The sequence below is a fragment of the Prunus persica genome, chromosome G3, assembly GCF_000346465.2.
Source record: "Prunus persica cultivar Lovell chromosome G3, Prunus_persica_NCBIv2, whole genome shotgun sequence".
In the NCBI taxonomy this organism is placed as follows: Eukaryota; Viridiplantae; Streptophyta; class Magnoliopsida; order Rosales; family Rosaceae; genus Prunus; species Prunus persica.
Genome location: NC_034011.1, coordinates 24856098 through 24869729, shown reverse-complemented (window position 1 = coordinate 24869729; position 13632 = coordinate 24856098). Strand labels below are relative to the sequence as shown.

At 39.2% G+C, this 13632-nt stretch overlaps 3 protein-coding genes across 4 annotated transcripts; 2 read left to right on the top strand and 1 right to left on the bottom strand.

Moving 5' to 3' along the window:
* On the top strand, positions 965-4856 carry LOC18782333 (cystathionine gamma-synthase 1, chloroplastic). The gene is made up of 11 exons (XM_007215940.2): positions 965-1585; positions 1772-1875; positions 2115-2188; positions 2273-2441; positions 2552-2611; positions 2711-2914; positions 3013-3099; positions 3376-3483; positions 3689-3784; positions 3868-3986; positions 4412-4856. Exons 1-11 carry the CDS (start codon positions 1162-1164, stop codon positions 4533-4535), a joined length of 1569 nt encoding a protein of 522 aa, XP_007216002.1. The 5' UTR covers positions 965-1161; the 3' UTR covers positions 4536-4856.
* On the top strand, positions 5813-8057 carry LOC18783673 (SPX domain-containing protein 4). The gene is made up of 3 exons (XM_007215596.2): positions 5813-6367; positions 6915-7080; positions 7280-8057. The coding sequence occupies exons 1-3, from the start codon at positions 6041-6043 to the stop codon at positions 7783-7785; spliced, it is 999 nt and encodes a 332-aa protein (XP_007215658.1). The 5' UTR covers positions 5813-6040; the 3' UTR covers positions 7786-8057.
* On the bottom strand, positions 8717-13308 carry LOC18783192 (phosphate transporter PHO1 homolog 9). 2 transcript variants are annotated; one of them, XM_007216969.2, is made up of 13 exons: positions 12589-13308; positions 12113-12449; positions 11955-12003; positions 11805-11876; positions 11577-11706; positions 11305-11425; positions 10840-11098; positions 10641-10745; positions 10506-10550; positions 10206-10355; positions 9796-10074; positions 9567-9706; positions 8717-9189 (listed from the first exon to the last, which is right to left on the bottom strand). In XM_007216969.2, the coding sequence occupies exons 1-13, from the start codon at positions 13154-13156 to the stop codon at positions 9090-9092; spliced, it is 2355 nt and encodes a 784-aa protein (XP_007217031.1). In that variant the 5' UTR covers positions 13157-13308; the 3' UTR covers positions 8717-9089. The 2 variants fall into 2 exon arrangements, with proteins under 2 accessions (XP_007217031.1, XP_020415786.1); XM_020560197.1 differs by having other exon boundaries at positions 8746-9189; positions 12113-12438; positions 12589-12739.

The window sequence follows — 13632 nt, the reverse complement described above, 5'->3', positions numbered from 1 at the left end:
ATGCATGAGATCAAATTGGAAATAATATTTCTCATGTAGGAGCCGGGCAAGCAAGGAATCCGGGTTCTGAAGTATCCGCCAACCAATTTTGCAAGCATAGCAAGATTAAAGCAAATGAGGTCTCGGAAACCCATCCCCCCTGCCTTCTTAAATTGACATAATCTCTGCCAACTCACCCAATGAATCCCTCTACGATCCTTCTGCACTTTCCACCAAAAAGTAGCAATGTCCCTTTCTATCTCCTTGCATAAACTGACCGGGAGTTTAAAACATGACATAGAATAATTAGGCATAGCCATAGCCACCGCCTTAATCAGTACCTCTTTGCCAGCAGGAGATAAGTATTGCTCAGACCATCCCATAAGTTTAGAGGCAATCCTTCTATGCACCGTTTCAAACACCGCTCGTTTAGAAGCACCAAAATCAGCATTTAACCCTAAATATTTTCCAAAATCCTTATTCTGCCGGACCCCCAAGATATGTGCCAGTTTACCTTTCAATCTTACCGGGCATTTCTTGCCAAAGAAGATGGAACTCTTATCAAAGTTAATACACTGGCCAGAAACCCTTCGCATAGCATTCCAAACTGTGCTTTAAACTAGAAACCTCTTGTTCATTAGTGTGACAAAATATGACAGAATCATCTGCAAAAGAGCAATAGGCCTCCATTGTGTCATCTGTCTCGGATTACCAACCTTTGGGATCAACACTATATGAGTGTGGTTGATTTTTTTGTGTAATGGCCTTCATTACCAGAATTTATGTTGCTAATGATATAATAATACTTCGTTAAATTTCCGTTTTAATTTATGAAAATTTAAATTTCTGAAACACTATCTTATCGTAATAAAGTGACTCTCATGATGGCATCGCATGCCGCGTAAAATATACATGATCTGTAAATTTGGTATTTTTTGACTAAAAATATGTTGCTGCTCAGATTCCACGTCAGCCACTAAGCCAACTGGACCCAAGCTGGTTAATTTTCTGCTTAAAAATCATAAAAATTACGAAACAAAAGGCGCGTATTTAAACGGGTCAATAATTGACCCTCCATTTCTTCCAAAGACACAAACAGAAGCTAAACCTCGTCAATTGACAGAGAGACGTTCCAGACCAGGAAATTCCCAAACCCGAGAGCCACCAGATCCACCGTCACTCATGGCCGTCTGCACTTGTCCTCCTAGGGTTTTCACCTCCTCCCAACCCGGCCCCCGCCCACGACTCGCGGGTCGGGTCGACGCCACGGCTCCGTTTCACGGCCTCTCCTCTCTCATTCTTAGGTTTCCTCCCAACTTCGTCCGCCAGCTCAGCACCAAGGCCCGGAGGAACTGCAGCAACATCGGCGTCGCACAGATCGTCGCCGCTTCGTGGTCGAACAACAACTCCAACTCAGGCATTCCGGCGGCGCCGTCGGCTACTGCCGTCGATGCCGCTGCTACCGCCGCCATTCCAGTCGATCCGGCCAAGCTTTCGGCCGGTGGTGACGAGGTGGTGTTTGAAAATGATGTACAGTTGGAGGCCTTGCCTGATTTGAAGGAGGCCTCGTTCTTGAGCTCCGATGGGAGTCTCGCGATTCATGCTGGTATTTAGTCAAATTACATTTTCAAGAATTTGTTTTCATTATTATAGTTTTTATGTATTTTTTTTGGTTTTTAAACTTATTTTTGGCTGCTTGCCTTGATATTACGTTCAAGAAACTCATTTGTTGCTGATTATGTGGAGATTAGCGTGTGAGTTACAGTTGGGGTTTTTGGTTTTTTTTGTGAAGGTGAAAGATTGGGTCGCGGCATAGTTACTGATGCAATTACAACCCCAGTGGTTAATACTTCTGCCTACTTCTTTAAGAAAACGGCTGACCTCATTGATTTCAAGGTATGCAAATCATGCTTTGCGCATATTATATATTAAATTTTCTTACGATTTTCTGCATAAGTGGGCGGAACTTTTTCATAATTTTACACGAAACCAGATAGCACCACATTCGAACCTGCAAAGTTCGAAACTTAAAGAGATAGGACAGTAAAATCAAGTTTTTATATATTTTATATATTGGGTTGTCGGTGATTGATGTTTTGTGTTGCTTTAGCTTATTATCCTTTACCTTGTTGCAGGAGAAACGTGCAACAAGTTTTGAATATGGGCGATATGGAAATCCAACGACAGTGGTTGTTGAGGAGAAGATCAGGTTTGCATGTCTTTCATCCTCGTTTGTATCCAAAACCTGTTTGTGGTTGGCATCTATATGTTGAATGTTGTTGTGATAATACAGTGCGCTTGAGGGAGCGGAGTCAACAATGATATTGGCATCTGGAATGTGTGCTAGCACAGTCATGTTGATGGCATTGGTTCCAGCTGGTGGGCATATCGTGACCACCACAGATTGCTATAGGAAGACTAGGATATTTATCGAGACCATTCTTCCCAAAATGGGGATCACGGTAAAGCTTACTGTTATCATCAATTTAGAGTAACATGATATTGGTGTTTTCAAATTCCTGGTAATGCATTTGTTAGTGCTTATACTTAAATCCTATCATCCTATATGCAGGCCACGATCATTGACCCTGCTGATGTGGGAGCCCTGGAGTCTGCATTGAATGAGCACAAAGTCAGTAGAAAAAAGTGTTTACCTTGCTTTTTTGAAGTTCTCTATAACTTAGCAAATCATTGGTGATCCTGACTGTTTGTGGAACTTACTTCGGTGCAGGTTTCTCTTTTCTTCACAGAGTCTCCTACTAATCCATTCCTCAGGTGTGTTGACATTAAGTTGGTTTCAGAACTTTGTCATAAAAAAGGGGCTTTGGTCTGTATAGATGGCACTTTTGCCACACCTCTCAACCAGAAAGCCCTTGCCCTTGGGGCTGATCTTGTTGTGCATTCTGCAACAAAATATATTGGTGGCCACAATGATGTAAGTCAGCTCATATCCAACCAAATCGGAGTGTGAATTATTAGTTTTTCACTTACTATAAAATGAACCATTAAGCAAGTATATGTATCCTATGTCAGGTCCTTGCCGGTTGCATTAGCGGTTCCTTGAAATTGGTTTCAGAAATTCGTACTTTGCATCATATTTTGGGTGGTGCTCTCAACCCGGTGAGTCATGCTCACTAAGCAGTCTTGTGGGTTATATATGCTTTTCTGACTGGTTATTCTCCATAAAAAATGCAGGGCCTGTTGATTAGATTAGTAGTTTGTGATTGCAACCTATTTTCTAGACTGGTTAGGGTAGTTGGACAAATGATTTGTTGCCCACTTATTGCTTTTAGATGATTGAAGATTGCTCACTTATCCCTTAGATGATTGAAGGCCGTGGCAAGAATTGTGAGCATATGTGACTGTAATAGATTATTTTTTCTGTGCTCTTAACAGAATGCTGCATACCTGATCATTCGAGGCATGAAGACATTGCATCTTCGTGTACAGCAACAGAATTCAACAGCATCAAGGATGGCCAAAATTTTAGAAGCACATCCTAAGGTATAAATTTCGTAAGTCTTTCATAACAGTAAATAGGTAATATGTGTTAGAAATATTTTTAAATAATGAGAGGTAAACCCAATAGAACCAACGTTTCTAATATCAGTGAGTGATTGTTGTTGGAAAAGTTATAGTACAAAAAGTTTCTGTTGGGATTAACTGCTTTGTATTTGAAAACTGATGTAATTAAAAATGTCATTGGCAGGTGGCGCGTGTCTATTATCCTGGCTTGTCGAGTCATCCTGAACATCAGCTTGCCAAGAGGCAGATGACCGGTTTTGGTGGTGTTGTCAGTTTTGAGGTGAACATTGTTGGTGCAATCCATTTCTGGTGTGCTTTCATTATGGTCGTTGGGTTAATACTATATATTTTTCAATTATGCAGATTGATGGAGACTTGATGACAACCATTAAATTCGTGGATGCACTGAGAATCCCATATATTGCCCCATCCTTTGGTGGTTGTGAGAGCATTGTGGATCAGCCAGCCATAATGTCTTACTGGTATTCCCTTTGATTCTATATCATATGGTGGCTTAAAAAGTTAAATTTCTTATGCTATGTGGTTGAGTTGTCCAAGTAACAAGATTAATGTCTCTCCATGAAGTCTGAGAAACTGGGTAGATTTGTGATCTTGTTATATCAGCACACCAACCTCACTCTAGATGATGTGTGAAGATGCCAAGTTCAGGGTTTTACTGGAAAGTTAATTTTATACCCATACCCAAGTAGCGTGGAAATCGTTTAAGCTAATGTTTACAGTAATTCTCTTAAGGGTTTATTTGTTGATGCAACCACATGGCCATCTTATACATCGATATTGATAATGATTAGTTTAAGTTGTGGCAGTAGATGTAGCAATGGCAAAAAGCCAAATGATTTTTATCTGTATTTCTTCTGAATGCTGTGTTTTCATGCGTTTGAAACAGGGATCTCAGCCAGTCAGAGAGGATTACGTACGGGATCAAGGATAACTTGGTCCGGTTCAGCTTCGGAGTCGAAGACTTTGAAGATTTGAAGGCTGACATACTGCAGGCCCTGGAGACCATATAGAGCAAGCCCCACCTAATATGCGGTTTACTGTTTAGTTTATCTTTCTCAATTGTGTTGGCGCTTCAATTGGTTTTGATCACCATTTGCCCTTTTCTGGTCCAGTTTCTGGGATGGGCGGACCCAAAACTCTGTCTAATTTTATTTTCCGACTGCTCTTTTGATTTCCTCATCATTCCAATATAGACGGTGCTGGCTTTGTTTTCTAGTGTTTTAGAATGCTTCGAGTTTAATGAGAATTTAGAACGACGGAAATGTTTTGCAGTGAATATAATATGAACCAAATGGATATGAGTTATAAAGCTCCCAAATTTTCAGGAGTCACAGGTTTGAGCATATTCCATTTTTTTCACCGTGGTTCAACGTTGACCCGGTAACGGATTTATCAATTGGATGCGGTGAAGATGCCTTTGGATTTTCCAAAGCTAACCCAATTGTTGATTGGATATTACACTAACAAAGAATGATTACATTGGGGATTTGCAGCTCCAACTTTAGATACCAACTTGTGTACCAACTCTCTAATAGAGTGTGAGACCCATTGTATTGGTGGGCTCCACCTCTATTAGAGAGTTGGTACACAAGTTGGTATCTAAAGTTGGTCTCCCTAGCATCACCCATTCTGTAAATCAAACTGAAGCACTATGGACCACACTTCCTCGAGGCCATGAAATTTGGGGAAGACTTCAGGATCAGGACCCAAAATCTTCTTTTCCCATTGCTCTTCCCAATTCCTCATCGTTCCAATATTGACGATGCTGGCTTTGTTTTTAGTGTTGGAATGATTTGAGTTGAACGAGAATTTAGAATGGCAGAACTGTTTGGCAACGAATATAGTATGAACCATGGTTGATTGATCATCAGGTCTTTGGATAGTAATAAAATCACAAAGCCATGTTATTCTCCGACCGTCCTAAATTCATTTTTTGGTTGTTTATTTTTAATACTAACGATAATCTAAACTATTCTAAATACCAACATATCCACTTTCACATTTAGTTCAAACTCGTCATGGACGGATTTATCAATTGAATGCAAACACCTTTTCTATGCAAGTCGCATCTTAAGATTCTGAATGCTATGAATATGCCTGAATGCTGTGAATATGCGCAAGGATTTGCCGAATATGTGATTGGAAAACCAACCCAAGTGTTGATTGGATTTTATACCAAAGAAAGAGATATTACAGTTAGAAACAACATGAGCGACATAAAAATCAAGAAGAAAAATCCCAAACTTGGGTATATTCTACCTGTCAATTTTAGTGAGAGGAGGAAAATGCCAAGCCCATAGTTATCAAGAAAAGAGAAAAAGCCAAAATCCACACCAACAAGAACGAGCATGAGAGGACAATTGACCTTTTCCACTTCACAAATATTCCAAGCTTTCCTTATTGGATTCTCTATTTATATCAATCGAAAATAAAACATCATTATGCAGAGGACTGAGAGCTAAGCTAATCAATCAAACAGATTCAGAAGCCCTAAGCACCACTCTTCCTTGAAGCCATGAAGTTTGGGAAAGAGTTCAGGACCCACTTGGAGGAGACCCTCCCAGAGTGGAGAGACAAGTTCCTCTGTTACAAGCTTCTGAAGAAGCTCCTCAAGCGCTTACCCGCTGCCACCGCCATCGCTGCCGTCGATTCTCTCCCTTCCCATCTCAACTTTCGGCAACAGCCATCAGATGCCGACGCTGCGGCCGCTGGTGATGGTGGCCGCGGCTTCCGTCCTTTTGCTGGGCTACAGGATTGGTTCGTTGGGATTCTCAATGAGGAGGTTGAGAAGTTGAACGATTTCTACGTTGATACGGAGGAAGATTTCGTCATTCGTTTCCAGGTTCTTATGGTTTACTCTTTTTCCTTGTTTTCTTGAATTTGCATGTGCATAGACATGTACATGGAGTTTAATTTTCATGGGTAGTTGATGGATTTACCAACAACAACAAAAAGTTTTGATCTTTTCTTTTTGTTAAGTGAATTATAGATAGATGCTGTTCTATTAGGAGCATGGCGATCCAAATTAGAACTCTTTTAGGATAACTGATCAGCAGGAAACAATCTGCCCCTGAAAGGATTGTGGCTGGAACGATTTGTTGAGATAGATTCATGGTAACAGAGCAGGAAAGAGTTGTAGAATATTTTGAGAAGCTATGCATTTTCCTTTGATTTTGTTTTTCATGGTTATCTGCATGTATTAGGTTGAATCCTATTGATGTATTCTTCTTAAGTGTCTGGTGGGAAATCTTCAAGATGAGAGCCATTTACTGGTCAATGTAGAGTGATGTGCATGGTTTTCATGTTGCAATTTCATATTTTGAACACCGAGGGACCAAGTACCAACTATCATTTTGTGTGTTTTCATCTACAAACTGCAATAATGACAGGAACTGAAAGGAAGAATCGAGCAAGTTAAGGAAAAGAGCAGCAGGGGTGGAGCTTTTACATCAGAGAGTTCATTCAGTGAAGAAGTGATGGACATTCGTAAGGACTTTGTCACCATTCATGGGGAGATGGTGCTTCTCACAAATTATAGCTCGTTGAATTTTGCAGGTACAGCAGCTACTTTTTTTCCTTTGTGTGTTTAACTTGTGCTGGTAAGGGTTGTCTCACCATTCGTGTGGAGATGGTTCTTCTAAAAACTTATAGCTCCCTGTATTGTACAGGTACAACTGTTAACATCACTGAATTTCTTCATTCTATTTCTACGTTGTCTATTTTTAAAATCAGTTCCATCTTGTGGCTTCAATAGGGATCGTCAAAATTCTAAAGAAGTATGATAAACGAACCGGAGGATTGTTGCGTCTACCTTTCACACAACTTGCCCTTCGCCAGCCTTTCTTTATAACAGAACCTCTCACAAGACTAGTCCGTGAATGCGAGGCAAATCTGGAGCTCCTCTTCCCATTGGAAGCAGAAGTCATTGAAGCTACCCCACCCCCACCAGATGAAACTTCCCCAGACAGAGGTCATTCAAACCCAGAATTCAATAATTCGGCAAATATTGCATCTGAGACACCCTCAAACCAGGAGGCAAACATGGATATTTACCGTGGAACCCTTGCTGCAATGAGGGCCATTCGAGGCCTTCGGAAGGCAAGCTCCACTTCCAATCCATGGTCGCTTTCAAATCACTATAGAAGCCAGGATGATGAGAGCACTGGTGCTGTTACAGCTGAGAACTCTACTTCAAATTCTGCAGCAAGCTTGCACAGCGAAGAGGAGGCTGATCCAGAGGATGACCCGTCTACATGGTAGTGTTCATCTTATTGGTTTCTGTCGTACATTCGTCTTTTCACTCGTAATAATTGGAAAACAGGCTCTGAATTGTAAACTCAGTACATCTTAGCCATAGGAGAAACTTATCATAGTTTTAGCTTGAAACGTTTCCTATTAGAGGATTTCATTATTGGGTGTGTTGATCTTGTAAAGTCTCAATATAATAACTATCTTGCTCGATAGTTTATAGAAAAACATGTTACTGTGTTGCTCATGTTGAAGGCTTTTAAAATTTCCTTCGCGACTTTTCCTTTATGAGGAATTTGCAAATCAATTTCCTCCTGTGCATTTCAAATTAACTAATTCTTTCAATAGAACCCTTTCTTCTTCTGCTCATTACATAAATCAGTTGAAACTTGAGAAGGTGGATGAACAAGTTGATCTGTTCTGCAAGTTCATGCTAAATATGGTCTTCTTTTTGGTCCACTTATTATTGCCTGCATTGGAGCATAGCAGAGTAGAAATGACAATAATTTTTTGAAATCTCCAGAGACAAATTATCTCAGAAATCAAAGGCAATGAAGCCTTTTGGTCGGAGAATGGGGATGTAACAAGATATGTATGTCACTGCTACTTGGGTCCTTTTCAATTAATTACAGAATCTTTTTTAGAATTTTCAGCCATCAAGATGAGTTGCTCTCAAAAGAGGACAGTTTGATTTATCGATGCACCTCTTCTCGGAAGACAAAAGAAAGGCATTGGACCAGTTGGTGGTCTCCATTCTAGTAATCACTAGGAGAGCTCACTCCCTTCACAGGGTCCCAGGATAGCAACATCTAAGTTCTTATATCCACACATTTTTATGGCCCAAAACGACTTCTCTACACAACTCATATTTTCTTCTGTTTACAAGCAAAAGAATAAGAGGAAAATTTGTGCTGATTTGAACCCTCTGCCTCATACATTTTTGTTAAAGTAGAAAATACTTTTAACACTTAATAGAACGAACATCAACCAGCAACATAGGGTAATTTCACTTCAATTTCAATAACTTCCAGTTGTAGATTCTACTTCTAGTCGTATTCAACACTTTGGCATCACGATTCTTGAGTACGACTCTTCGATTTTTCCCTTTTGTTCTCTCTTTCAAACAAAAATCAAGAGAACAATTAGCACATGAACACTAATATGTCATGAATATCAACAAGTTTGCTCTGATTCTCATGACATTCGTAACCCTGCTCATTCCTCTACCTACTGTTGAATTTTTACTTTGCAAAAAAAAAAAAAAGGAAGCTATAACTTTCATTTTTCCTGCCATCTTTTGTCCATGGAATACAGGTTTATCTGCTCTTGCTCTCATCACAGTCATAGTTGAAAGGTAGGGGTACAGACTTGAATGCCCGAAACTTTCCCACATTGTTCAAGTGCTCATTCTCCAACCTGCTCAGTAAAACATCAAATCCTTATCAGTTGAAAACAATAATTTGAAACCATGATTGCATTAATAGTAACATTGTTATCTTAGCCTGTTCCTAGTTATTTCTCTCCTTCCCTGTTCTCAATTTGGCAGATTTTTGTGCCAATTATTCTCACTTCTTACTTGTTAAGTTAGAGGGAAGATAGGCACTCCAGTACTGTCCTACCAACTTGGCTTTTCTGAACTATCAACTAAGTTAGGTCACCTACATTCAATCTAACAATTTACATCACTCTGTTCTTCATAGTCACATAAGCACCTAGGACACAATGTTGAAACACATATGACATAGATGTGCAGCTATTAGGCAGCTAGTACATTGAAGAGAAGTTCAACATACCGAAAGAAATTCCAAATGCCACGACGAATAATTTCTAAACAGGCAACTATTGCAACTAAGGCTGTTCTGTGGACGAAAGGCACTTCTTTAATTCCTAATACTGATTGCATCCAAGCGAGTCTCAGTATAACATTCAACACCTGCAGTTCACATTATTCAAAAGTACTGTCAAATGAGAAGGAAAAAATGGAAGGCAGTGATGGGAGAAGAATTCATCTTATGATCTTACCATGGCTATAAAATAAACACTTTTGTTTGATATGAGGAGTTTATCTCTAAGCCAGGGGTTTCTAGAATTCCGGCGCAAAAGACCCCAATCTATGACTATATCCCAATATGTACTAACAATTGTTGCCACAGCTGAACTAGTTATGGCAAGGACCTTCCACGTCATCCCCTTTTTCATATCAAAACTTGTTCTCATGGCTACTGCAAGAATTGTTGAAAAGTATTTCAGCCCATTTAACCCTTGCATTCCATCTTTCTCTTCTATCAAGCGTCGAAGGCACTACAAGAATAGAAGCAGTTAAAACCATACTTCCATTTGCCTGATATATGTTAATGGCACCAGGACTAAGAAGCCTAAATAGGTTGTGATTGTGTTATTGCTGCATAAAGAATGTTTCAACTGCAGAATACCTGAAGGGAACGGATCCAATAAGGAATAATTGCTACAATGAAGTAGAAAGATCTATATACACGGCTGTCGAGGCAGTTGTGTGATCTTTTTTTGAAGTCCCCCCAACCATAATAGCAAACATAGAATTCCAAACTCCTGAAGGCTTGAACCTGAATGCAAAGATTTTTATGAGCAGAGTATCTATCTCAGAATATCAATATATCAATATTAATTAGGAAGTTTCATACCATATGAAACTGTACAACATTACTCGATCATAAGCAAGACAAGTATCAATATGTTAAACAAAGTGTTAGTACCTGGCTAGTAAGCTGATCTGCCAAGAAAAAATCTGGGAGGGAAACCTACCACAAAAACAGACAAAATTTTCAATGTCTTGCACTTCAGTATATTCGAATAGCATGTCAACGGGAAGAAAATTTTACTTTAGATACCTTATAAAGTGGAGCACAAAGGCAATGGAATATACATTGGAGGAGGAAAAATCGACTGGAACGATATATTATGTTGAAAGGACAAAACATTATAAGAAGCACAACCTGCAAATGTAATATCAATCTTATTCAAAAATCTAATTCACTTAAAAACTATAATGGTTCATACATCATGTTTAATTATTGTCTAAATTCTTACAGTGACTAGGCCCAAAGGGACTAACTCAGTTAAAGCTCTGAAGCTTTTTGTACTTGGGTCCATCTCCATATCCAAATTTGAGAGGACACCAGCCAAGGCGAGAATTGCAAGACCCGAACTGAGAAGGAAAAACTGTCTGTAACCCAGCTCTGCCCCTTGCTGGAAGCCAAAAATAAATGGATAATTTACTCGGTATCGCCTCCAATAGTATATGTTTGCTGAGAACATGAGCATATGTAGGACCATGAATCCAAACAAGCTGCAAAAAGGTGCATCAAAATTTTATGTATGAAATAAACTCCATTATGCTACTGCATCGCCATAACAATAGATTAAAGTTAATCTGAATGAGTTGAACACATAAACTAAGTGGGCAAATGAATGAACATCTTGAAACGAATTGCTACTCAGGTTTAAATTTCTCCACAAAAATAGATATGAGATAATTATTAAGCAGTCTCTCACCTGTATAGAGGAAATATGTTTTCCATGTACTGACCACGCCCTTCACTCCTAAAGATATTTCTTGCATGTATAAGCACAATGATGGCTACTACAAGTGCAATTGAGACCCCAGAGAACAACCCTGCGGGTACGGAACAGTAAAATGATTCATTGATATCTCGTTTAAGGTCTTCCATAATATGGAAACTTAGAAAGTTTTTTTTCAATGTATGCCACTTACTAATTATCTCAATAGTACAAATAATATTTGCTTCTGATAGCACAAGTCTTACCCAAAAAAAATGTACTTCTATGCTTTTCCCTTCTGGCTCTTGGTCTTAATGTCTTCATTCCTTCTCTGCGATTTCCATTTGTAAAGTGCTTTATGAAGGTAGCCTCCACCCTTTCCATGATCCTAGTAACCTGTGAAGGCAAAAGATGGATCATAAAGTTTTCGGCAAAGGAATTGATTGGAATTTGGATTCATGGTAGGCTATAAGTTCATGAACTATATAACTTACTTCATCACAGCTTCCGAGATAAGAATTATCCACCATATTCAAGTAAGCCTTTGATGCATTCCTTGAAGAGATCTGCACTAACACAGTTAGTATGACTAAAGCAAATACCTTGAAGTTCAAATTGATGAGTTGGAAACAAAGTGATTGGACCTTGTCATATTTCTTCATGATCTTTGAAAAAGCCAATTGATTCAGGAAACTGTGACATCCATTAGCAACATAATCAGTAATACATTCACACTGTAAAAAGGAAAAGAAAGAAAACACTTCTTTTTGCTCTAGCAATGTAGTCAGGTCAGCCATGTTACCAGTAACTTTTTATAAGCCGAAGCTTTTGGTAGAACTCATTAAAAGCCTCTGTCATTTGCTCTTCTGCTTTCCTCAACTCTTTCTTGCTGAATGATAAGTCTGGTTTTGAACTCTTGAGGATGCCTTTCACTGTTGATATCGGAGTTTCAGGTGTCACATTGATCTTTACATGATCCAGGATCTCTAGTGAAGGTGGTTTAAATCCCTTAATATCCGCCGTGCTTCCATTGCCTTTCTGGTCACTGGTTTTTGATTCTTTGCTTCCTCTCTCTTCATCTTCCATTTCTCCTTCATTGCTCATCTCAACTTCTGGAATCACATCCATCTGAGGCCCTCCTTCACATTCAGAACCAATATTTGAAATATCCATGAGAATATAAATAGATGAAATTTAAACTAAAAAAAGTTCCAATCATGAACTCCGCTGAGAAAACAAACAAAATATACAACAAATTTCACATTTTTTGCTTCATACCTGGCCTTCTGCCACTAGTGGGATGAACAGTTGATTGCGAGGAAACCCCATTGCTTCCCCTGTCTATCACATCAGTTCCTCCCAGTTCCACCAGTGGATTCTCAACCTTCAGCCTAAGAGCAATTAAAGCATCCATCTGTCTGCTCAACTCCTCTGCCTCATCCACCACTTCCCCAACTTTCTTCTTGTAGAAGTTGATGACTTTATTAAACTCCTCATCAAGCCTCTTAAAAAACACAACCTCAATGTCTCCTCCTTCATCAGAGGACATCAAAAACATTGTCTGCCACTGCCTTTCTGCCCCTTCTTCACTAACAAGAATCTCTTCATCCTCTTTCTTCTTCGGAGAGCCTCGATGCCGGCTTGTTAGCCCACTAAAAGCTCTGTAGAGAGACACCCTTCTCTTCAACGATGACCCTTCAGGAGTTGATGCCATTGGTGTTGTTACTTTGTTGCACTGCCTAAAACACAAGATGTCTTTCAAGAGAAGCTTGAGAGAGTTGTAGTCCATGTAAGCCTCTTGCCATTCTGGCACCATTTGGGACACAAACTCTTTTCCAAACTTCATCTTTTTCCTCCCTGAGCAAAATGGATTTGCAGATCAACAGTGAAGCTCTCGATGGCATAATAAAGATTTGATTTTTGGAGCAAGCGTGTTCTTGCTTTGCTTTTTGTACAGCTAATTTTGTCAAATGGGAAATTCGCGTAAAAAGACGTGCTATATGGAAATGTTATGTCTGCAATATCATATATAGAATTTTTCTTTGTTTTCTGGTAATCATTAACCAAATTTCACAATCTAAAATTCTTAATTATTGGAAAGCTTCCCTATTTTGACATCACTGTCTCTTTTTTGGTCTGATACATCAGAGTCTTGCTTCTCTGTTATTTACATGTTAAGAGGTTCTGCGGTCCTGCTGTCTCCTGGCTTTTGTCTTCAATGAATGAACTTTTTCCAACTAAAAAAATAAAAGAGGTTCAACAAAAAATATTAAATGCATATAAAAAGTGAAAATCCTGTGTTGTTGTTGGTAAAGAAAATCA

Coding starts and splice junctions, on each gene's coding strand:
- LOC18783673 (XM_007215596.2), top strand. CDS start 6,041: ATGAAGTTTGGGAAAGAGTTCAGGACCCACTTGGAGGAGACCCTCCCA. Junction 6,368..6,914: donor ATTTCGTCATTCGTTTCCAG/GTTCTTATGGTT, acceptor CAATAATGACAG/GAACTGAAAGGAAGAATCGA. Junction 7,081..7,279: donor TAGCTCGTTGAATTTTGCAG/GTACAGCAGCTA, acceptor TGGCTTCAATAG/GGATCGTCAAAATTCTAAAG.
- LOC18783192 (XM_007216969.2), bottom strand. CDS start 13,156: ATGAAGTTTGGAAAAGAGTTTGTGTCCCAAATGGTGCCAGAATGGCAA. Junction 11,426..11,576: donor TAGAAGTACATTTTTTTTGG/GTAAGACTTGTG, acceptor CCGTACCCGCAG/GGTTGTTCTCTGGGGTCTCA. Junction 10,551..10,640: donor TTTGTGCTCCACTTTATAAG/GTATCTAAAGTA, acceptor TTTTTGTGGTAG/GTTTCCCTCCCAGATTTTTT.
- LOC18782333 (XM_007215940.2), top strand. CDS start 1,162: ATGGCCGTCTGCACTTGTCCTCCTAGGGTTTTCACCTCCTCCCAACCC. Junction 2,189..2,272: donor GTTGTTGAGGAGAAGATCAG/GTTTGCATGTCT, acceptor GTGATAATACAG/TGCGCTTGAGGGAGCGGAGT. Junction 3,785..3,867: donor GTGGTGTTGTCAGTTTTGAG/GTGAACATTGTT, acceptor TCAATTATGCAG/ATTGATGGAGACTTGATGAC.